Below are 23,726 nucleotides of genomic sequence, written 5' to 3'. Positions count from 1 at the left end.
GCAGCGGCAAATAGGAAGTCGTCGGCATTTAGAGCCGTAATGGCAGCTTCACTACATTATTTTCTTAGCCCTTGGTAGCTGAACTCTTACCTCGGCCCCGCCCACTCCGTTGACGCGCGTGTTATCTGTGCAGCATGGCTTCGTCTGCGAAAAAGAGAGCCGTGGGTTTGGGTGAAAATCCCGAAGATAGTGATAACAGCTCGGATGAGAATGTGGAGGAGGATGACGACTCCGGAGATGAGGACAGCGAAGCATCAGAGGAAGAGATCAATGAGGTAAAAGCACTGGATAGTCGTTTGTTGGCCTTGCTAGGTAGCTGCTTAGCTAGCTTACCCAGCTGTCGACTGGAGCAGTAATTGCTGACAGACAGGTTTGAAATGTGGTAATTAGATACAATGGGATAACTTGTTCAAAAAGTTACGTTGTTACACGCGTGTAATGTTAAGTATGCATTGTAATCATTTATATGAATCTACATGGCTTCGTCGGAGTGTAACGAGACTCCCAGATATTCTCGAGAAAGTAAATGAACAGTCCATTCAAACAAATACACGCATTGCTGCAGGGTTCTGTTGTTAATGGTTCTCTGTGTTGTGTTTTTTATGCAGGAAGTCATGGTGGACTTTGAAGCCCACACAATTTCAGACAGCGACTTCAATGGCATCAAGAAACTCCTGCAACAGGTTTGTACTGACTGAGCACTTTTTTAGGAACATCATACAAAGTGTGTGTCAGTGTCTTCTTTTCTTCCCATTGCAGCCTAAGTGTTTGGCTGTGTTTGAGGCACTTGATTCTTAAAGATGTTAGTTATGAATGTGTTAATGTACCACTTCTCATTCGTTCTATTGGACTTCGGTTTGGTCACTGAAATTACAATTAAGTCTCTGTGATGTCCATTTGATTAAGTTCATTTGTGACACCGTGTCTAATCATACTGAAAATAATCATTTAAATTAGACTTTATTGATCTCACTCTGTGGAAATTCACTTGTTACAGCAGCTAAATGGGCCAGAGGTAGACTGGGAAATGCAAAACTAGAAATAGAATAAGCAATACTACAACAGGAATATAAAAGTACACAAAAAAATAAAATAAACAATGTACTTTTTTTTTTTTTTACACAAGGCTAGTTTGATGGATTGATGTTTTAGTGACTTTATCAGAAATTCAGATGAATCAGACCATATTTTTCCTACTGTGCAGTTGATGAGCATGTGCCCATTGCAGCCTCAAATTCAGCTGACTGTAATTTAAAAAAAACGAAAACAGTTATCCTATTTTTGCAGCTCATTGTGTAGTTTATTCTCAGATGTGTCTCCTCTCAGTCTTGCCATCCTCCTTTGATCTCTTTTCAGCCAGTTTCTGTCACTGAATGTTTTTTGGGTATTGATCTGTGCCACATGATTTTCAGATTGCATGAAAGCTCATAGGTTTTCCTAATTACATGTTTGGTGACTGTATAAGGTTACTTGATCATCTGTAATAAGTGGGGCCAAAGCATGACCCCACTGACATTGCCTCTGTAATGTTTGGATGCAGCTCTTCCTGAAGGCCCATGTAAATACATCAGAGATGACGGACATCATCATCCAACAGAATCATGTCGGAAGTGTCGTTAAGGTGAGCTGCTCAGTTTTCTGAGCTCATCTGAAATATAACTGGTGACCCTTCAGCTATTTCAACTCTAACACGTTTTTTAACTTTGCTCCAGCAAGCTGATGTGCCAGAGGACAGTGATGACGACGACCCGAATGAAGTGTTTGGGTTCATCACTATGCTCAACCTAACGGAGAGAAAGGTAACAACAGAGACGCACCTTCCTGAATAAGGAACAGCAAGCACTGTGGCCCATTTTATTTGAAGTGTTTTATGTTGCTGTCAGGGTGTACAGTTTGTGGAGGAGGTGAAGGAGCTGATCTTGGATCAGTGTGAGAAGAACTCCACCCACAGCTCAACGGTGCAGCTGGAGCAGATCCTTGAAGACACCAGCAAGCCTGTGGGTTTCCTGCTGAGTGAGCGCTTCATCAATGTACCGCCACAGATCGCTCTCCCTCTGCACAAACAGCTCCAGTAAGTTCTGCTCTGTTGACGTAGGTGCTAAATCTACCACACATCATATATAGCCAGCTGAATGACCTTTTTATAGGAATGGAAATACAATGCGTCCCCATACCTATACTTAAATTGGATCAAATATATACAACGTATATGCTTTTGTATAATTTATAAGAGAATCTGTTCCCACTGGAGCACTTAATTCCACTTTTGCTGCTTGCGTCTGAGCTGTGCTGTGTTTATGTTCACACTGCATGTATGTACTGAAATAATACTGCTTCTAAATTACATTTAAATTGGGATGCTATCAATACTAAGCATTCTTGATTTTCTATTCTTTGTGCTGGGGTGGTGTTTTAGAATAAAGAAACATAATTGTGTTTCCACATTTGTTTTTATCAGTGTTTCACTGGGACATTTTCTTGTCAGGGTCGTTTGTATGATCTTTATTTTCCTGTGTAATATTTATGAGGTGATAATTTGTGTACTTTGGAAACCTTTAGTGTTCAGGAAAGTAAATAAAAACTTAATTTCCTTCAGGGAAGAAATAGCTGAAGCTCAGAGGACGAATAAACCCAGTGGGAGGTGCCACTATTGTCTCATGATTAGCAAGACCTGCAAAGAGGCAACCAAGAGTATCCCAGCGAGAGGAGGTGCTCCCAAAGAGGAATACATCTTTGTTAATGCAGAGGAGGAATTCTTCTATGAGGTAAATGTTAAAGAATTTGTTCATCACTCTCCATTATCCCTTTTAGTTATTTCTAAGATGCTAAAAACATTCCATTTTCAAATGTGAGTTCTTGACTGAAATAAATGTGTAAGTAATAACGATTATCTAAATTCTCCATACAGCAAGCCATCATGAAGTTCCACTATTCAGTTCAGGAGGAGGCAGACTCATGTTTGAGTGGCCGGTGGTCGTTTGACGACGTCCCCATGAAGCCTTTCAGGACTGTGATGCTGATACCCGCAGACAGGATGCCTGCCATCATGGACAAACTCAAAGAATACCTAACGGTGTGAACTTAACAATAAACCAAGACACCTATGAACACACTTGAGAACATTCAGGATCATGGAAATGGTTCACTGCTCTTAAGACTCAACAGGAAATATTTTTAATGGTTTCTTTTTTTACTCACATATGATAGATTTAGTTCTGAAGAAATTATGCAAAAGAAAATCACAGCAAACTTTGTCTACAGTAAGCTTTATGTTAATGACAGCTGAAATATATAATGAGTCTAGTCTAGTACAGTAGATGAACGTGTGTCATTTACTGATACTTTACTACAATAAATAACCATTCTTGATATATGACATCACTTGATTGACACTTAATTTTCACCTGTTTTGATGTGGTTTCATTTCCGTACATTTAAATGTCTACATTCATCTGTGGTGCAGTTGTGCCAATAATGCCAGCTCCCATGACACTGATTACCACCATAATTGCATACTCATCCACAATATACCTGAATATTAACCTGAAGAGAAATATGTACTAAAATCTGAAGGAAAAGTCAGCTTTATATAAAGTTACCAAGGGGAAAAGCAGGTGAAAAAGGAGACAAAAGACTTCTCCAGCAGCTTGCATTAATATATCAAATCTAGGCCATCTATTTGAGGCTGCACATTCCTGGTTATGTGCAGAGGAGCTTAAAAGGGATGTCTTATTTAAAAAAACAAAAAAGCAACAAACAGCCATCTGTATCACCTCTGCTGGTCTTTAATGCCTAGAAATCTCAAGAGCTGCTGGAATATTGCGATTTCCAGACAGTGACTATTTACACAGACAATATTCTAATATCCTCCTTTAATGAAACAGAATACAGAACAGAAGACACTGCCATGAAAAGAGCATTTTCTGATTACCATAACCCAAATAAGGTCATTTTTTTTATGTAAAAATCAAAAAAATCGTATGTCTTATCATCTTATAATGTCATATAAAGTATAGCAATGTTATTTCAGAACTTTAAAAACTCATTTGTTAGATGAATAAGACAGACCATCAAGTAAAACTGACCACAGTCTGGGGTGCACATTATGTTCTTCCATTTTAAATACCTCACTGGACAACGGTTTCACCCACTGAATGCAACAGAGTTACATGAAAACATCACAACAACTTTCAAGCCGCCATAATTTATCAATATCAAGGTCTCGGGTTTGTACTGACGATAAATATTATACACACATATTTGCATTGGAGTCCAGATTCTCACATGTATCTCTTAAGTTCATTGAATCACACATCTGTCGTACGTCTGCGGTGTCGCTCCGCAGCCGCTGTTGGCGTCGCCGCTGATTGGTGCTGCTTTCTGTTTCTCGTCTTTATGTTTTCTGGATGTGTCCGGGTCCAACACGCCTTGCAGTATGTCTTTGCTTTCACTGGGTGGCAGATTGTAGAAGAAGTAGACTGGTGCCATTTGAATAAACCTGAAATGCCAAATCCAAATGAGATTATTTGATGAATAACAACAGAACTTTTGTGGAATAGTTGAAAGACTAAAATTAATCTGACAAATACTGCAATAACAGAAACAGCCATGTCTCTCCAGCTTAATGCCTAAAATCAGTAATAATGACAACTACAGTATATTCTGCGTGGCGTGATCTGGCAGTGGTCTTAAAAAGGGACAGACTTACACTTGAGGGGACATTTCTGAGACTGTTCTTATGTAGTTGTTCTCTGACAGAGTGTACTCATGGAAGACAACCCACTCTGGCAGTCCAAGCTTCTGTGACTGAGCCCCGTAGATGGAGAGAGGGTGCACCTGGGCCATGTGCTTGTGTGTCAAGATGAAGTAGTTTCCCGATCCGTCAACATCACGAGCAATCTGTGAAAAGGAAATGCCGTGTGAACATCTGTTTGTGTGAAGCAGATTCGTCAATGCGGAGTTTAATTTAGTTTCCATATACCTGCATGAAGAACCCGGCCATGAGAGCCTGTTTGATGTTGAGGGTGTTTGTCTTAGTTCCAAAGGAGGGGTCAGAGATGGGAAGCTCAATCCTGTTCAAAGTGTCAGTCAACTCTGATCTAATGGCCTCGGCTGTTTTCAGGGCGGAGTGATCCAGGAAATAGGTCTCACACCACTTCTCAGTGCTGACATCTGGGGAAAAAAGACATTTCATACAGTAATGTAGATGTTGCTAAAAATGGCATTACATCCACAGTATGGAACCTGCATATTGCTGCATTAAAAAACAATGGTCAGGTTGGATGAAGTCCATCAAACTAATCTAACTAATTTAAACCTGATGATTGAATGATAATGAGGATATGATCAAAGTCACTATATACTATTTATTCTAATGATTAATGCAATCATTAACTTACATTATTATTATTATTTTAAATAATTAAAAGTGCCTCAGTGTATTAATTTAAAATAAGCCTACATTTATACAGTATCCTGTCATACTCAAAGTTGTGTTGGACCAGCCGTAGCTTTTATTATGACATCACATGTTCTGTGGCATAAGTGTATGCACAGTTACAAAATTTATCCCAATCAACAGTTGTATTAACTTTTTGCCAAGATCTTGTATTTCTGATGGCGTTGGACCACTATGCTTAGTCTTCTCCAGCACATTTCAAAGATTCATATGTGGCAGCCAATACGCCCCATGAATCATTTCTTCATAAATTGAATCTGATGAATTCTGACATCCACATCCAGGATTGTGCTTGTCAAACTCAGTAATAATTCAGTAATTCAGTATAGTTAAGTAGTCATCTGACCTCACTGTACAGTAGACTGGAAATATTACAGCATGGGCAGGGTATGATAACACTACTTTTCAGATCACTGCTGTGAGGATAACTTAGAGCATGTGTTGTGGTGTAAAGAGTAGATCACTGCTGTTCCTTCAGAGTGTCTTACGTTGATCTCTCTGGTTTTGTTTGAAGGAGTTGTAGATGTTAATGAGGGTGAAGTGATCGCCTTCAGGGTGCTGGAACTTTCTGTGGCACCGGACCGCCTCCAGGGTCAAACCAGTGGATGGCTTCAGGAAGCAGCTTGGAGCTAAACGGAGAAGAAACCATGACTTTCCCGGGACAAACCATTCTGACCAAATGGCATCAGTGTCTTGACGGAAACAGCGACTTTCTACATCATCCACATGGTGAGTCAATGAATTAAACATATGATCTTTACGCTAGGTGTTACCAAAACTTGTTCTCTGACCACGAGGCACATACATACCAGACAGCATCGCTGCGATTGTCAGCATCTCACTCGCACAGTCAAACTCGCAGGACGCCAGCAGAGCTTTGGCCATCTGAGGGTCCAGAGGGATTTCAGACATTATGATGCCAATCTCAGACAGGTTGCCATCATCGTCCAAAGCTGCGAGGTAGTCGAGCTCCTCTAATGCCTGCATGAGACCCTCAGGATCTGCCAAAATGATTGCAGAAGTGTGGTTAACAAACTCACTGAGTAGTTGTGATGCCACTGAACCAGTTGAATCAATGAAGAAGTTAACTCATCACTTTCTTTGGTCAGCACAGCTTAAAAGTCCAGTGTGTAAAATGGAAGTGATATTATTTGTAATACCTATTTATATCAGGAGCTGGGTCAGCTTCTCGGGTGAGAGTTGACACGTCTTCAATTAAAACTTTGTGTTTTGGATGACAAGATAAATGTATGACATTCTTTAGTCTGCACCAATTTCTGATGTTGTTTTCCATAAACACAAACATGTGTCATCAAGATTACAGTTTGCAGGATTAAGATTCTATCATTTTTTGCCAAGTCCTGCAAGAATTTAGAGATTAAAATGAATGTGGTGTGCACTTGTTTGACGCCGTCCTAATGAGAGACGCGTTGTGTAATCGTTAATGAGCTGGCCTCTTGTGGCCTTGTGCTGTTCATGTGAGTTTAGGTCAGAGCTCAGACAATGGTTAGTAGCAGGGTCTTGTCAGCTCAGCTAAATCAAGGCTGACTGGACCCAAACAGAGCAACTCATCTCTACTTCCTTCTGCCCAAAACAACCCTACACACACACACACATTTCTGGTTTTGTTTTAGGGTGGGAACCTGTGACCCCAGAATAAAAATGTGTGTAATCATGAATCATGTTTGGCCATTCAGTTCCCTCACCTGGTTGGTCAATGAATTCACACTGTCCAAGGCCAGCGATCTCCATCCTTTTGAGGAAAAGAACTGTTGGTGTAATGTTGGACTCTAGTATCTGTGGGGGGTTCTCTGCAGGAAGCTCACTCTCCTCTGGATACAGGCAGAAACATTTACCTGGGAGATAAATAACCTAATTCAATCAACACATTTTTGAACAGTGTGAGCTAAACTTTCAAACAAAAACAAAGTTTTATACCCTTTTTCCCCAATAGGTTACCATTTTTCACCCGGCAGATTGTCATACATACCTGTAGGTCCAGACAACCGCTTGCGTATGTCAGCCTGACATTGACTGATGGGTCGAACTACCTCAGAGTTAGCTCTTATTCTTGGATTGTACACCTACAGTAGAAGAGAAACACAACATTCAAATTAATATCAGCAAAAAGAACTCTGGCCTTTAATAGGAAGTAGTAACTTACCATCTTTTTCTGGACTCCTGCGTCAATGACAAAGTTGATGGACTCAATAGCACACCACATATCCTCCCCTTGTTGTGTCGATATGAAAACTCTCCTTGGCTTCTTGAAGCCTTGTTGGTTGGTCATGAATGGCAGTAGCCCTACTTGGCCTGGGTTCAGAACCAAAGGCACCATTTCTCCCAAATCTGCTCCCAGCCTGGTTCTTTCTCTCTCCAGGATGCTTTGGGCACAGTCCACCTCCTGCAGGAGAAGAAAACCTTTCATAAACATGTCTTACTGTAGCTTGGCGCCCATTTAAACCACACATGAAAAACCCATTGAAAATAATGTCTTACCTTAGCGGAGGCAAAAAACACAACCACGTCTCCATCCTCTTTGGCTTGATGGATCTCCAGCACCAGCCTCAGTGCTAAGTAGAAGTATTCTTTGTTGTCGCTGTTACTGTGGACCACCTCAGCAGGATGCGAGGCCTCCAGACTGATGAGTGGGATTCTGCCAAAGTGGCCCAGCAGCTTGTCCGTCATGGGTCGGACAGTGATGACCACCACTCTGAGTTCGGGCCTCTGCAGCAGGATGCCCTTCAGGAGACCGAGGAGTATGTCTGTGCTCACTGTCCTCTCTTGGGCCTGGTCAATAACAATGGCCCCGTACTGCTCCAGGAAAGGGTCTGACATCATTTCTCTTAGCAGCATATCATCAGTGCAATATCTGAGAAATGTTCAGCGGCACAATTATCATTTTTTTACATCTACAATAACACATTTTGTGAATACTGATATAGTGGTCACATCCAGCATTTATGGCTGTGATTCATAGCAGAGTTGTGTTTCTGTCCTCCAGGTGAGATGCAGATTTCACTCCCTTCGCTCTGTTGTTAGTCTCCAACCAACACCTAAGAGAAATGTCACAGCCAAATACTGCTGTTTATGAAAAGCGAGTAGCTATAACCGTTTATCCTCATCTTTTTTTTTGGCCTGAAACAAGGTCATGGCAGCGCTGAGACTGAACAAAAACAGTAAAGTTGGAAACAAATGAGACAAAGGCGGCACAGTTTATAATCTACCTATGAATGTACCATTTAGAAATGAATCAATTTACTATCTGTTGGGAGAAGGGCTACAGGGTTGCTGTGGCACTCATCCCTGTCGGACCTCCTGCAGAACCACACCTGCTGCTGAGTTGTGTGCATATGAAAAGGTTGGATTATGCATCAGTGAATGTGTTGTAAAAGTTGAGAGCGATAGAGACAGTTTGTGAATATGAGTGTCAGTCTTAAGCGCTGCTGCTGGCTGCATGTGAAGCAAGACACACTGAGAGTTTGTCACAAACCTGAGAACAGTGTCAGAGGAGCAGCAGGTCTCCAGGGGGATGGAGTATCCCACTTCATGGCCTATGTTTACATCCATTTCATCAGCCACGCGCAAGGCCAGGTCCACGGCCTGCTGCCTGTGGGTCTGTGTGCACACAACCATGCCGTGCTGGTACTGGTCTGACAGACAGAATTCTGCACACCACTGAGGGATCTGAAAGAGAAAAGCCAATAACTGTTGTTTACCTTTTCTCACTTGGTCATGTCTTTAAAAGGCTTTGGATGACTAATTCCCCACGAAACACTTTTTATTTACATCAACTTGGCAGGCATCTTTTTCGGGATTGTGCCAACAGCTTTTGTTTGAGCACACACAGTGACAGGAGATATCCTACGGTATTATCCCCTCATAATGTAAAACTGCTTTGGCAGCATGTGTCGGCTCCAGCGGATCAGGGCTTAGCAGCAGGAGGTCCCTCTCTAACACTGATGCTGGAGCCTTTGTGTCGGCTGACTGGCAGGCATCTGCCTGTGGGCAGCTTGTTCACGCACGCTCATGCCATTGTGACACTTCAGTGTTAAGTAAATAAAAAAAATAAAAATCTAACCTGTAAGAAAGAAGTAGACTGAGCAGGTGGCAACAAAATGCATTTTAGTGATACAAACAGGGTTATTATGCTTTTTTATTATGTGGACTCAGTCTCATGAGTCCATACATGTATCTGAATAAAGAAGAATGTGGAAAAATAAAGGCCCGAGCATTTTGATAATGAGCATATATCAGCTGAATATTTTTTTAAAAGCTACCTGTGTTTAATAAAATCCTTCTGAAAAATATGACATTTCCACCGGAGACTAATACTTTATATTTACAGTACTGTGCAAAAGTCTTAGGGCACCACCAGCTGTGATGTGTGATGTGTCCGTCTAATTCTGTGACCTCTGACATTTGGATTGGAATGGTGTGACTGAACATTGGTCTTACTTATTAGCAAGCTGTGAATGAGTACAACTCATACAACAAGCGTATGTAAAGCTCAGAGGTGGAAAGTAATGAGTTACAGTAACTGGCGTTACTGTAATTGAGTAGGTTTTTCGTGTACTTTTTAAAGTCATTTTTTGGAAGTACCGAATCAAAAAAGAAATAAATACATTTTAAAAAATCACGACAGGTGAAGTAGCATTATTTTAGAGATCAGAGATTGGAGTCACTTTATTGTCAATGAATAAGTGCAGTACTTGTACAATGAAATTAAGTTAGACATCAAACCCGAAGGTGCAAATAGTTACAGTCCAGCAGTTCAATAAGTGAAAAAAGCAGGTAAAATGTAACTGGCAAGAAGGTCCCTGAGTGAGTGAGAAAGTTAAAACGATTGTGACCTTTGACCTGATACGTATACAGTATACATGTGCTTACATACTGTATTTTGTCAGCACTTTAATTTGTAAAGGTTTGCCTTTAATTAAAAACAATTCACGTGAGATTTCTCTCCTGTTGTACCCCTGTACTTTAATCTTGTTATTCAAGTAACTAAGTCACTTTTATTCCGAGTACATTTTAAACAAGCTACTTTTTTTTACTTTAACTTGAGCACATGTTTAGGCCAGTACTTTTTCTTGTACTCCAGTAAAGTTTTATCAAAATAGTGGTACTTTTTCAGGACTCTTTCCACCTCTGATGATGCTCAAGCATGTCTAGAATAAACCTGGTGTAATTGACCTTTTTTCACTGCAGATTCTGAACATGAAATATTGGGACAAAGGTTCCACCCCATAAGGTTTGTTTAGGAAGTGCACTTACGACATGTGCTCTAATAGTCAATTAGAAATAATTATATTGTATGGTTATTATAGCATTGCTAGAACAACAAATCTAATCCTTAGTTTTTAAACACCATAGCCTTACCTGTGTACTCCTCCCCGTCTTTGCATTGCCACACACGACAACCAGCTGGTTGTTTACCAGCGCCTCCTCAAACTCGCACCTGACCTTCCACACAGGCAGCTTCCTCCTCTCCTTCAGTAATTTGTAGTAACGCGAGGAAAAGGGCAATCCGTCGAACTGATTTAACTCCAGCTCATCGCCAAAGCCAAACGACTCTTCCCCGGGACATTCAACATTCTGGGTGTAAAAGTCTCCCTCCGCTGAGTTATTTTCCTCCGACATGTCACATTTATCTTCAGTGGGAAAAAAGCGCTGTAAAAAAAAACAAAAAAACAAAACCCAACAACCTCAAACTGCGAGTCCATTCATATCAAAAGATTAACTCTGATATCCGCGCTTTACTGCGTGAATTCATTCAAGTTTTTAAAGAGTCCAGTTGAAGGCTTTGTCTGACGCGCAGTGCGCACTGGTGCGTAATTTCTCCCCGGCGTGGCTTCACACGTTTTCTGATTCGCTTAGCTCCATGGTTCTCAAAATGTGGTATGTGTACCACCTGTGGTACACGAGCTTCCTCTAGTGGTACTTGGAGGAAAACAGTGTTATACTATATATCATTTTGACCAGAGTTTGTACAAAATTAAAATAATAATAGGACATTAAATTAGAATAATCAGAGTCACTTTATCAATCCCAATTAATCTAATTTGGCTATACCAGTGTGTGAAGCATACGTGATTAAGAGGATGATGATGAGAGAGCAAATGATCTTTTAACATTGGTGATAATGATGTTACTTCAAGAGTTCAATATATTCTCTTCACTTGGCAACATTTTCATGTAAAACAAATTATGCAAAGCAATAAAGGAAATGCAGATGGTGACCATCTTTCTGCAACATTATCTCTGGTGCACTGTATAATGTCCATCTCTTGAAATAATTAAATAAATACATAACTAAGTCACAATAATGAGACAGTATCTCACAGAATAAGGGACCTCTTATCTTTTATGAAAAACAACTCATTATTAAATATATAGTAAATGTGGATTCTTAAAATGGTTCTAAAACCATATCATCCAAATAATTGTTTATTTTTTTCTTGTTAGATGAAAAGCACTTCTTGTATGGATCAAGATGAGCAAATTTAAAATATATAAATAATATTCTTTAGTAAAAATCAGGCGTTGGGTATTTGTATTCCCTTCCCTTCCCTTTTTAATGACAGTTATTTTCTTTACTACGCCCTTTCAAATGACCTTTAGACATCTCCAGATTGTTGAAAAAAAAGACAGATGACTACAGTTGTCGAATTCAATGGTTAAACCAAAAAGAGACTGCCGTAAACATTTTAAATTAGACTTATTATTTATAATACCATGGTAATCAGTATTCAGTGTTCTGGTTGTATTTCAGCTCAAGCAGAAAAGAAAGCCTAGAAGCTCCTGAGAGAAAGGTTACCTTTAGTAGATACAAAGCAATTTCGGCTTTATAATTTGTAGGACTCCAGCTCCCTTTGTGCAGCAGTTACCTTTATCATAGAGTTTGACAAATTCAATCATTTATTTCACTCTACTTCTAAAAATTAGCACTGGACACACACACAAAAAAATTAACGTTCAAAAATGCTTGTCTGTGTTTGAAAAACAATTTTTACTAATACTGTTGGAGTGTTCAAAATACCATGATCAGACACTGACACATGAAGTGTTTTCTTTACATATAATGGTATCAAACTGTTGCCATTAGAAAAAAGCATTCCATTCTATGAAAACGTGTCCACCTGTAAAACATACAAGGAACATAATTTACGGACGTACTGTACAGACTCAAATGCAGTCTGGACACAAAGAACTGAATGTAAAACTGATTAAAATAAAACAGTATCAAAATGTTAACACACAATCAAAGTGTAGTCCATGTCAGCTGATGTGTTTATAAAAAGCAGTGCTTAAAGGAAACATTGCTCATTGTGAATATGCTGCATTGCAATCCAGTAAAACAATAAATCTGAAAAAAAATTCAGTTCCATTGCCACATCTGATTTATGTCTCAAAGATGTAAATAAAACAAAAAACAAAAAAACAAAGTAATCCCTATAGCTAGAGACATAAAAACCGCAGTGGATGATTCAGATGGACTGAACAATATCAGTGGCAGAAAGATCTGCAGTGTGTCCTTGCTGAGTGATTCTGTCCTTTCCCCATCATCAAAAATTGAAAAACCTTTGGAGCCAGACACCCAGTGTGGTGTTACATACCAGTGCCTCAGTGACATAAAGATGGCCACAGCTTTGACACAGTCCTTCAGTGGTTCCATGATCCAATCCTCGAGGCACGCAGACAAACAGAAAGGGACATTTCCAACGCACGTGAACTTCCAACGCCTCGGAGCAGTTTACTCTCTCTGGGGTACAAACGCTTGCTTGATCTCGGCTCATTTTAGATCCATGTTCAGTTCATACCCCGGTACCCAGAACCCTCAGGTGGGCTTCTTGGTTCTTGTTAATGCAAAGGACATGGCAGATCAGTGACATTTCACAATCCCACTTGTCACCTTTCTACAATATTAATGAAGAAGGAGCAGACCTGCATGGCAGCTACATTTCCAGGCTCTCCGATTCCTACACAGTCACATTGCAGAGCTGCTATAGTAATAACAATAATAAAAATAATAACAATAATAATAATAATCCATCCATACATTTTCTACCGCTTTATCCTCCACATGAGGGTCGCGGGGGTGCTGTGCCAATCCCAGCTGACATAGGGCGAAAGGCGGGGTACACCCTGGACAGATTGCCAGTCCATCACAGGGACACATATAGAGACAAACAACCATTCAATAACAATAATAATAGTAATAATAATACTAATACTACCACTACTACAGGGTGTTTTTCTTTTTCAGTGGTTGTATCTAGACTACACACAGCTTCAATTGAAAAAAAATGAAGATCTGCAAATGAACAAGAGGTGTAACTCCTGGACTCTCCTCTGTTCTCATCTGTCATGACACAGTCACTCATGGAAAGGTTTCCCTTCTTCTCCTCCACAGAAACATGTCAGGCCCACATGATAACAAGACTACCCTTATAGAGAATGTATAAGTGGTATATAATTGGATATAGCTGAGGTGTGCGAAGGAAAGGAAAGAGGTGAGGGAGAGGCGGTACTGCGACATTACAGATGTCAACCATCATAAAACATGAAAGAATAATGGTCACATAGGACAGAGAAAGAAAAAGCAAGTTGAAGGGAAGAGAAGACGGAGGCAACTAAGTAGTGTTATGGATGTCAACTGCCACAAAACACCACAGAAGAAGAATGTATATAATTGGATTTGTTCCTAGGTTGTTAACTCTTATAAATAATGAATAAGATTCATAACACATTGGATAAAAAGGGCAACAGTGATTATTTGTTGCATGCCAAATAGTGAGCTCATATGTTTAACCATTTATAATTAGTAAACATTTCTAAGATTAATTATGTGGTAAGCAGCCACATGATCTTGCCAAATAGTGAGACTGTATCAAGGAGTGAAATCTGTCTGTTCTTTAGTTCTTTATTAATTATTCATTAAGTGTTAATAATCAATTTGTAAACCGTCTATAAAAGGTATTATTGTTGAAAGTGGTACCGACATTTTGGCAAACACATTCTCACACATCGTCTCCAGTCACTCTCCTTCATAAAGATAAGTTGACATGGCAAAAAAAAAAGAAAAAGAAAAGTGAAATAGTTTCAAACAACAAATGTAAAACTTCTACATCACTTCATGTAGTAAAAAGTGTCTGGCACAGTGCACTGCGTGGCAATAAATACAGAATATAAATACTTTACATGTACCTGAGCTCAGACTCGTAGCACCATTCAGAGACAGAGCACCAAAGGGACACGGCAGGCCTCCTGATTCAAAAGTTCAGGGACACCACCATACGTTTGTTTTTTGTAAGGTTTTCAGAGCTTTTGTATAGTGCAATATCTTTAGTGTCTCAATTACAACAATGTCCCCTTTGGCCAAAGTCTCAGCTGCTGTATTTGACGTTGGCAATTTTGCAAGGCTTTGGTAGTGCTGGAGGTTTTTTGGGACTGGGTCTGCAGAGAAGGAGAAAAGTGAAGTCAAATGATGTCTTTTCTGAGACATGCTAGCTTCATTGTTGTTTAAATGAATTCAGGCAAGACTGGAACCCACCTGTTGGGGTGTGGGGTAGGTCGAACAGGTCTAGGTACACAAGGTTTTGGTGTTGGGCCACAAACAGCAGAAGGCCCTTGGACGACGGTGTGGCCCTTCATTACAGTTGGACTTCGAACCAGACGAGAAGTTCTTGGATCAGCAGGAAGGGGCTTTTGAGGAGGACTGGGCTTCTCCAACTCCTGACAAAGGAGACACACATACACATAATGACAGAGATTCTCCAGCAGGTGGCACTCAGAGTCAGACAGTGAGCGCAACATGGTCTGCTTGTGTCCTTGTCTCAGATGCATCAGGGCAGTTCTGCCCAAGCAACTAATTTGCAATGTGGTTTTAATCTTTCCTAGAGGACTGAGGTCACTAAAAAAGGCCTACTACCCTAGCCCCCATCTGGTCTCCATTCACTTCCTCTTCACCACGGTTGGAGGAAAACCCCCTAAAACATCACAGAGAGGAAGGAGCCTCACGGTCAAATCTCAGATGTCTTACCTTTATATCCATAAGTTTAAATGTCATCAAGTATCATGCAGTTTAAAATACTGCCCTGCAGTGGGGCCTGGCTCGCACTCCAGTCTAAAATACCAGGACAATACCAAGTGAAGTGAAGTGCAGTGCAGGGAAATGAATGGAGCATGTGCTATAAGGTGATTATGGCCAAAAAAATGTTCCTGCAGGTTCAGCAGAGAGTAACTAAACCCATATCTCACAAACCCAAGTCGAAAACCTGCTGGCTCCATCAGGTTTCCATGCCCCCAGCAGAGAGCTTCCTCTCTGTGTGTGTATGTGTGTGTGATGGGGGAATGGTGGAAAGGCTTTGTCAAAATGTCTCAAAGCTGCCAAACAGCTGCTAAAGATACTGCTGGTGAAGTCTGTAGCCAACAGGAATCACTTTCACTTCTCCACTTTTGACATCGACTATGAGCATCTGAGAGAGCAAAAATCAACGTCTTGTCGGGGGTCGAAACACCACCAAGCACCGCTGCATCCTCACCTGTTTTACAGGTGTGGCAACGCCAGCAGCGTTTGAAAGAAGTGAGTGTCGGTATTGAAAGTGCATATTCAGTGCAAGGCGCACAACAAACCAGGAGAGCTATTTTTGGTGTGACAGTGGTGAGCACCGGTGACTCACAATAAGAAGGTTGGTGGCTTGAATCCTGGTTTGATGGGGGCGTTTCTGTGTGGTGTTTGCAAGTGTGGGTGGGTTTTCTCCAGGTACTCTGGCCTCCTCCCACAGTCCAAAGACATGCAGATTGGTGTTAGGTTAAATGGAAACTCTAAATTGATTGTAGGAGTCAATGTGCAGGTAAATAGATGTTTGTTTCTGTGTGCCTCTCACATGATATCAGCTGGGATTGGTTGGAGCTCTCCACGCGTCCCTCAAAGGATAAGTGGGAGAGAATGAGTGAATGGTGTATTTTGCTTTGACGTGTGTTTCACAATTTATTTGAAATCTCTAAATAGACTAGTGTGTGTGTGAGTGGTTGTTCGTCTCTGTAAAATTGCCCTGTCTCACCCTCGTGTGTGCGATAAAGCTGTAGAAAATGGATGAATGGATGGGTTTCAAAATTAAAAACTGATCATACAAAAGTAGAATGTTACTTTGACCATTTAACATTTAGAAATAAGAAAATGAAACAATACTGCAAAAACATCTTTTGTACACCAACATGAGTGGGTATACTGTATACAGGATTTGAAACCAGGGTGAAGCAACTAAAAAGGTCATTAATACCATTCCCATTGTCAGGTGGTGTTATTTTCACCCCTGTGTCGTCCTTGCATGAACTGTGACTTCATGAACATTACAGCTTACAGACAGACGTTTCTTTTTTCAAGTGTAAGTAATTTAAGTATCAAGTATTTCTCAAGTTCAAATATTGAGGGTTGCTATAAACATTAATGCTATGCACATAGCATAGCATCGCTGGCAAAACTAAAGCAGACAAAGAAGAATTCAATGTGCTCTCTCAGGTCTCACGGTCCAACTGAGGCTGATAAAAATCCACATGCATTGTCCAACACATTCTCACTGGTAAAAAAAACAGTTTAAAGTCAGAAATAAACTGTTTTTTTGACCAGCGGGAATATCACAGGAATTACGAAAATGCTCTTTGTGTTGTGTTTTAAAGCTAGCTTCTGTGACCCCCTCGTTAATGTGGACAGGACTAAAATGTCATTATCTGTTTAACACACCTCTAATTAGCCCTGATAGTGGCGTGGCATGTCTTTGACCTCAGCTTCCCCCGTGGCTTCATTCGCAGTGCACTTCTAAAAGACGAGACAGTGCTTGCTGACATAAATTGCAGTCAGCTTGGGGGTTCGTCTCCATCTGGAACTCATCACTGATCTTTTGTTCACATTTTGTCCCTCTCTGTTTTTACTTATCCGCTTGTTTGCACACCCTGCAGCTGATAATTACTTTCATTTGTGCAAAAATCTCTTTTTTGTTGTTGTTGTTGTTGTTGTTGATGTTGTTGATGTTGATAACCACATTTTTACAAGTAAACTGTAAAAGGCAGCATCTCCACATTTGAGGGCCTCAAGCAAGTATGTAAAACACATCAATTACCTGCCAATCATTATCTCAAGCCTCCCTCTGTCCCTTTATCACTTTGCATTTCTATCTCTGCTCATTTGTCGCTCTCCTCTCTTGCTCCTAGAATATGTCAGACCGGATCAAAGGCAAATAAGAATCTTTGAGAATCAGGGAGTGAGAAGATTTTACACCAGGAACCTCTGGCTTTCTCTTTGACAGTCTACAAAAGCTATAACCAAATTCTATACTAGGGCAGCAACTTTATCACCAGGTCTTATTTGGACATACTTGCACACTCCAGTCTCTGTTTCATCTTTGTCTCCCCTCCTTTAAGAGTTTCTATTATTTATGTGGTGGTTTGTGTTGTAGAATTCAATTTGGATGGCACTACTCCCTGGGTTAACCTCGTTATTTTATGGGACTGTGCATAACTGTCAACGTGCATATACTTTTATGGGGCACGAAAGAACCATGAAAACAGTTGACATCACCATCATCTGAAGGTGGAGTGAAACATAGTTTGCCTGCACTGTTGTTATGAACTGTAATAGTGAGAGAAAGTGAATAACATCGTAAAATAAAACAGTAAACTAATGGTGACGGCAAACGCACTCACCATGACCATCCTGCAAGAGGTTTGGTGTGGTGCACTGCGAAACGATGCCCCCCTGGGCGTGACATGGTTATGTGGTGGAGGACTTCGGTGAGGCGGAGGCACCAGCGGTCTCAGTTGGCCAGGACAGGGAGACAGGGACACGGAGAGAGAGAGCGGGACGGGGTGGCTGAGGTGAACCGGAGGGCACTGGGGCAGTCTGCGCAGGCTGTGGGAGGGGTAGGATGCTGGTGGGTGCACCGCCTCTGGCCCTCGATGAGGAGGCTGCAGAGAGATGAAAGACAGAGCCCAAGGAGTCAGTCAGACGAGAACACGTCTGCTTTTCATCAGAAACAGTCATGTTAACCTCCTCCTCTTCCTCCACCCGTCTTCCTGATGCTGTCAAAGATAGATAAATCAAACGCTCCTGTCTCCCTGCTTGCTTTTCTTCCTTTAAGCTGCAGTGCTTAACTTTTGGTGATTTTTGTTGTTGTTATTCCCGACTCTGTTTCGTCTTCATGAACAGAAACAATGCAACAATATAATATCACTTGTATGGGTCCCTTTATGTGTTTATACCAGCAGTGCAAGGGTGAACAGGAGTTCCGTGTTTATTCCTTCAAACTGTTGAACAAACAGGTTTTTGGACCCATAGAATTCACCTCTGAAGCTTTTCCTAGTGCAATGTTGCTGTTGCCTCCGTCTGTCTTGACAATAAAGGAATCACCTGAGATCTTAACACGGCTATACTGACCAGATCAGACACAAAAACTGAGCCAAAATACGAGTCCACCTCATATTTAGACCCCGTGAGAACTGCACTGCTCAAAACTCACACAATGTAAAACAGATCAGGCTTTTGAACACATGCAGTCCTGCCGTCCTTACACAGCGCTCGACTGGAAAATGACCTCACCTGCACTGCGCTTACACAAAGCAGCCTCGCATCCTTTCTCTTCTTGCCGTTGACCCTAAATGAAAACCACATGCAACTAACTGAAAACACCAATCCCATGGTAATGTACACCAGCTTGCCTCACTCGCGTGCCACCCACCCCTGCAACACAAATGTCAATTTTGGTCTCATTTCAGCACCCCCTAACTCCATCGATCACAGGTCACTTCCCATTATAAAGCATGTCAGGGCACTAATGCAGTAGTTAAGGCCCACAGTGATGTAGGCACACGAGTCATTACAGCAGAAATCCTTGCTCTGTCTTGCAATTATCAGGGTGACAAGATGATTTTATAGCTCAAGTAAGCGGCCGCCACTGACATTGCTTATATGGGCAAAGACGCAGATTTGACAGTTTCCCTTAATGCGCAGCTGTTAATGACAAGAAATATATTCAAGTGTCGCGAACACAGTGTTCACCACACACTTCATTATCGCTACCTCCTCAACATGTCTATATAGAGGGGGATGATTTAATTGGATTTGAATGAGCTGCCACTTGTGTGAAAACAACACGTCAATCCTGCAGAGAATGATTTGTGGCGCGGAAACAGCTGCGGCTCTCTGGAAGAATACAGCACTGATATTCCTCCGTTTGTACACGTTGCACTGAAGTCGCATCTGTGTAAAATGTAGTCTGTCAGTTGTGAACCACTGACCTTAAAGATGGTGGCTCTGTGTGGTGGAGGCGGAGCCGGTCCAGACACAGAAGTTGCTCTCACTGATGAAGGCTGGTTAGGAGTGGATGGTCCACTGACAGCTGCACTTACTGATCTGGAATACCAATAACAAATTATAATGATGCTAATTACACACTGTAACACATTAGTTACAAAGCTAATGTATTCCAAATTATAAAATGAAAATAAATTATCTACAGTAATTGACTTCAAACTGTGACCAGTTGAAAAATGTTCCAACTCAGCAGCAGCCGTGATGGATATTCAAGCAGTTTCAAACACTGTTACATTAAAAAGGTTTTTTGGGATAAAAAAAACAAAAAAACAGTTTATTTGTCACTGTCTGAGGAAAAAGTACCTTAGTTTCTCGATTGGGTTCTTTTTAGTGGTGAGGAGCAGACCCAGAAGATTCTTTCTCTTAATGCAGATGATCAGAGCAGCCCCCAGGACAGTGAGGAGAGCCACCAGGATGCCCACTGTCAGGATCCCACTGCCTGTTCAGAAAATAACACTCTATCTGTCATTATGTCTGCAGATTCATCTTTCTTTGTTTTGCTTTCTGTTTCTGTTTTCAAATGCTGGAGATTCGTATGACTCTTTTTGTGACGACAAACACTCCATTCTCAAACCATGACCTAACGTGACCCGAGTTACCATAGATCATCCGTTTGACATGTTTTGTTACTGTTACCTGTTAATCTGACGGGGCCGCTGTCCACACTCCCTCCAAAACCTGTCTTGTCACAAAAGGGAGGCGCCCAGTGAGCCTCACAGTGACAGTTTTTGTTGTTGTTGCACACCTGTAATATATTAATAAGGACAAATAACTGTTGGATCATTGGCTTTTTCATCCTACACATAGTTCTGCACTCCTGCGGTAACATCTGCACTTATATAGTTCCTGTACATAGACCCAATAGGTAAAAAGTTGTGTTTCTCCATTGTTGATTATAAATATCCTGATGGGTTGACAATTACTCAATTCATTTATTTGCAAAAGTACAAGCAATGTTTAAATTTGGTTCCTCTGACATCCAGGAGCCCAAACTGAGAATCTTAATGAGAATATTTTGAATATTTGCTTGATACATGAGTTCAAATAAAATGAATACATTGTCAATAAAACTCCTGTGTCATTTCAGCTCACAGACACCACAGTCAACAAATACTCATGGAGCAGATTGCAGGACTCCCCAGCAGGATAATACAGAGCAGGTGAGGGCCTCATTCCAAGGCAACATCTTGATCTAATCTGTGCATGTGTTGGTGCCTGGACTCCTCGAGGAGCAACATCATTTTATTTCTCTCCGTAAAACTGTCCTTGGAGCTTAACAGATATGTCTTAATTGGAACGGCGCTCACAAATGTGAATGTATAACAACTGGAGATGTTTCATTTCAAGAGGCAGTAAAAAAGGGGTTTCCTCTGTAGCTCTGATGAAGGGAAAAACTTAGCCAGTCACAGAACCTGTGGGACCGACCAGCAGAACTTAAGAGTAATACTAAAAAATACACATTTCATTTTTAATAGGACACCCATAGATTTTTCACATAAGTTCAATAACCATGCTCCCCGGCTCAAAGTCAAACTGTGTGTCACTGCTCCCAGGATTTAGCCAAACAAAGCACGGGCCTCATATTTCAACACAAGTTTGTGGGACAAGGACAGCGGCTGGAGAGTATGATGAATGGCACTTAAGGCCGAACATAAATAAAGCCATTATAACTAATTGATTGAGCCTTTCAACATTGATTGATTGCAAGGCAGTGCATGTATGTCTCCCTGCTGTCAGTATAACATGTCACAGCTCAACAGATCGTGTGTGTATGAAGGCAGGTCGGAGCATTTTAAGCAGACAGCTAAACGTGGTGAGGGTTTTTTTTGAGACAGACACATATTCCATTTGTCTTTCATGCTGCCAGAAAAAGAATTGAAAGGTGTCCCACTCACCCCGCGTCCGCTGCACTTCGCCGAACAGTCGTGCACACCGAAAACACTGACGTTCCGGCACTGGCGATTGAGACACATCTAAGAAAGATAAACACATTTGAGCACAAGAATATTACAGTATTGTTTCTTAAATGTTTTAAGATAAAGTTCAAGCAGATCCAACTTGTACCTTTTTTTTATTTACCACTGAAAGACCTCTTCAGGTGTAAGCATATTTTGGAAGATACTCAGTGTCTCTTCTGGATATATTCAGGCTGTGAGTAAAGACTTAGTGAATAATAGTGAGGCCAGAAAAATGCCAAGTACTTTACAGATGAGGAGGAACGCCGGTTCTTCCTTTACAAAACAAGTAAATTAGACTAAATGGATTTGTGAATGTTTCGCTGAAGTGACAATGTTTAAATCAATGAGCAATGCATGATGCCAAATAGGCTATAATCGTCGGTCAGTAAAGTGTCTGGGGCGGTGCGAGCCTGAATTGACAACAGGACACGCCCTGAAAACCACTTCAACATCTTAGTCATGACTTGTCACATCACAAGTCAGCCATTATAGGAGAGATATGATATTAAAGATGTTCTAAAGATACTCCATTACAAATTACAGTCCCGCCTTTCATCATTACTGTGATAAAAACCATCTCGAGCATCTGTTCTCACCATTTCCTCTCCACACTTGGTGCCCGTCAGCACCAGGCCGGGGTCGGGCATGTCATCGCCCAAGTACACGTGTGTACCTCGGCACAGTATCCTTCCCCCTTCCTTCAGGGGTATGTTTGTTTCTATGGAAACCGCATTGGTGCCAATTACTGGGCGGCTAGCTCCTCCTTGACACTGGATTTTGCCACATTTAGCATCCCTGCAAACAGAACAAACAACACAGGAGACTCACAATGTGATAATTGAATAACATGTTCCCGTGTCTCTCCCAAATGCATAGATATGAGATTATTTTTACTCTCACTCTTTCTATGCAGTTAGAGAGGCGACAGAAGAGGCTGCTTGTTTGTGTTGTTTTCAGACCACAGACTCAAAGACTGTGTAACTCGCTGCATTCAACAAAGAGACGCAACTAATTATCATTTGGATAATTTCATGGGATTTTTTTAATTCATAGTTTATGACCACATGTTGCCATAGCCCAGTCTTGCACCGTAACTAACACTGTGTGTTGTACAGTCAATAAGGAGTCAAAAAAAGGGAGCAGTTTAAAATAGTAAAAAAAAAAAAAGCAAAGTAGTCCAGAGACTTCTCACATTTAAGAGGTTGCTGCCAATTTGGCAGTTTTGCTCTTTTAATTACTTAAAAAACAACAATCGCTGAATCAGCTGAATGTTTCAGGACTAAGGTCAGTCATATATAGTATATTATTACGAGTCTCTTGCAATAAAAACGTGTGATTTAAAAGGTCCAGTGTGTAACGCTTAGGAGGGTTTACTGGCAGAAAATGAATATAGCACTTATTGGTATGTTTGTATACAGTAAGTGTATAATCATTCTAAAATAAAAATTGTTAGGTTTCAGTAGCCTTAGCCTTTGCTATGTTCTTAAGGCGAGGGTTAAACCAGCGAGAGGGTGTAGTTAGGAGCTTGGAGCTCGTTTGATCTCAGGATTTAATCTGGACATAAGACCTAAAATAAGTTGTTCATTATCCCTGACTGTGGGAGACTGGAGGGAAAACTCACCAGTAAGGAGTCACCATCTGTCCCATAACCTGCGCTCACGTGGCGTCATCACCAATATACTCTGTCGACCTATCTCGCTTGTTCACTGTAGACATCTGGGTACAGTTTGTGTGCACCGTCCTGTGAATAGTGCTGTTATGTGCTGTCTTGGTATCTCCGTCCTCTGCTGTCTTCGCCTTTGCCTTGAAATGTCGCTCTTGAAAAGGCATGTCGTCCTCTCTGGCTGAGCGCCATCGACATTTGTTTTTCCCTTCCTTTGCCTGACTAAAAATGAAAATGCTATCATACCAGCGTGCATTTCCTATTTTGAAACCGGAT

General features: G+C 41.1%; 3 protein-coding genes and 1 long non-coding RNA gene across 4 annotated transcripts in view; 2 read left to right on the top strand and 2 right to left on the bottom strand.

Moving 5' to 3' along the window:
* Positions 1 to 64: 64 nt before the first annotated feature.
* On the top strand, positions 65 to 3,376 carry LOC122758872 (BRCA2 and CDKN1A interacting protein). The gene is made up of 7 exons (XM_044013255.1): positions 65 to 275; positions 609 to 683; positions 1,541 to 1,621; positions 1,713 to 1,799; positions 1,884 to 2,071; positions 2,597 to 2,765; positions 2,909 to 3,376. The coding sequence occupies exons 1-7, from the start codon at positions 135 to 137 to the stop codon at positions 3,077 to 3,079; spliced, it is 912 nt and encodes a 303-aa protein (XP_043869190.1). The 5' UTR covers positions 65 to 134; the 3' UTR covers positions 3,080 to 3,376.
* Positions 3,377 to 3,763: 387 nt separating this feature from the next.
* LOC122758871 (putative pre-mRNA-splicing factor ATP-dependent RNA helicase DHX32) lies at positions 3,764 to 11,270 on the bottom strand. Its single transcript, XM_044013253.1, has 11 exons — positions 10,838 to 11,270; positions 8,952 to 9,145; positions 7,958 to 8,330; positions 7,623 to 7,862; positions 7,449 to 7,542; positions 7,165 to 7,314; positions 6,268 to 6,459; positions 5,947 to 6,087; positions 4,982 to 5,172; positions 4,709 to 4,899; positions 3,764 to 4,498 (listed from the first exon to the last, which is right to left on the bottom strand). The coding sequence occupies exons 1-11, from the start codon at positions 11,096 to 11,098 to the stop codon at positions 4,300 to 4,302; spliced, it is 2,226 nt and encodes a 741-aa protein (XP_043869188.1). The 5' UTR covers positions 11,099 to 11,270; the 3' UTR covers positions 3,764 to 4,299.
* Positions 5,983 to 23,726, top strand: part of LOC122758873 — an 84,496-nt gene continuing 66,752 nt past the window's right edge. Inside the window, exons 1-2 of the long non-coding RNA XR_006358204.1 lie at positions 5,983 to 6,187; positions 20,917 to 20,989. This is a non-coding gene — a long non-coding RNA (uncharacterized LOC122758873). The remainder of the gene's footprint in view (positions 6,188 to 20,916; positions 20,990 to 23,726) is intronic.
* The window catches only part of LOC122758868 (disintegrin and metalloproteinase domain-containing protein 12-like), a 74,845-nt gene continuing 63,567 nt past the window's right edge, over positions 12,449 to 23,726 (bottom strand). The window contains exons 16-23 of the mRNA XM_044013249.1: positions 22,384 to 22,582; positions 21,725 to 21,802; positions 20,466 to 20,574; positions 20,133 to 20,268; positions 19,754 to 19,868; positions 18,164 to 18,424; positions 15,012 to 15,193; positions 12,449 to 14,914 (exon numbers count right to left, since the gene is read on the bottom strand). Of these exons, the coding sequence (XP_043869184.1) occupies positions 14,845 to 14,914; positions 15,012 to 15,193; positions 18,164 to 18,424; positions 19,754 to 19,868; positions 20,133 to 20,268; positions 20,466 to 20,574; positions 21,725 to 21,802; positions 22,384 to 22,582 (1,150 nt within the window). The 3' untranslated portion in view covers positions 12,449 to 14,844. The remainder of the gene's footprint in view (positions 14,915 to 15,011; positions 15,194 to 18,163; positions 18,425 to 19,753; positions 19,869 to 20,132; positions 20,269 to 20,465; positions 20,575 to 21,724; positions 21,803 to 22,383; positions 22,583 to 23,726) is intronic.

This window comes from Solea senegalensis, linkage group LG18 (genome assembly GCF_019176455.1).
Source record: "Solea senegalensis isolate Sse05_10M linkage group LG18, IFAPA_SoseM_1, whole genome shotgun sequence".
In the NCBI taxonomy this organism is placed as follows: domain Eukaryota; kingdom Metazoa; phylum Chordata; class Actinopteri; order Pleuronectiformes; family Soleidae; genus Solea; species Solea senegalensis.
The sequence above is the reverse complement of the archived record's forward strand: the minus strand, read 5'-3'. Positions and strand labels throughout refer to the sequence as shown.

Bases quoted from the DNA above. Each gene is read 5' to 3' on its own strand.
- LOC122758872 (XM_044013255.1), top strand. From the start codon at position 135: ATGGCTTCGTCTGCGAAAAAGAGAGCCGTGGGTTTGGGTGAAAATCCC. The intron at 1,622-1,712 runs GTGAGCTGCTCA...ACTTTGCTCCAG, and splicing joins ATGTCGGAAGTGTCGTTAAG to CAAGCTGATGTGCCAGAGGA. The intron at 2,766-2,908 runs GTAAATGTTAAA...TTCTCCATACAG, and splicing joins AGGAGGAATTCTTCTATGAG to CAAGCCATCATGAAGTTCCA.
- LOC122758871 (XM_044013253.1), bottom strand. From the start codon at position 11,098: ATGTCGGAGGAAAATAACTCAGCGGAGGGAGACTTTTACACCCAGAAT. The intron at 7,863-7,957 runs GTAAGACATTAT...CTTCTCCTGCAG, and splicing joins TGTTTTTTGCCTCCGCTAAG to GAGGTGGACTGTGCCCAAAG. The intron at 6,088-6,267 runs GTATGTATGTGC...TTCTCCGTTTAG, and splicing joins AATCGCAGCGATGCTGTCTG to CTCCAAGCTGCTTCCTGAAG.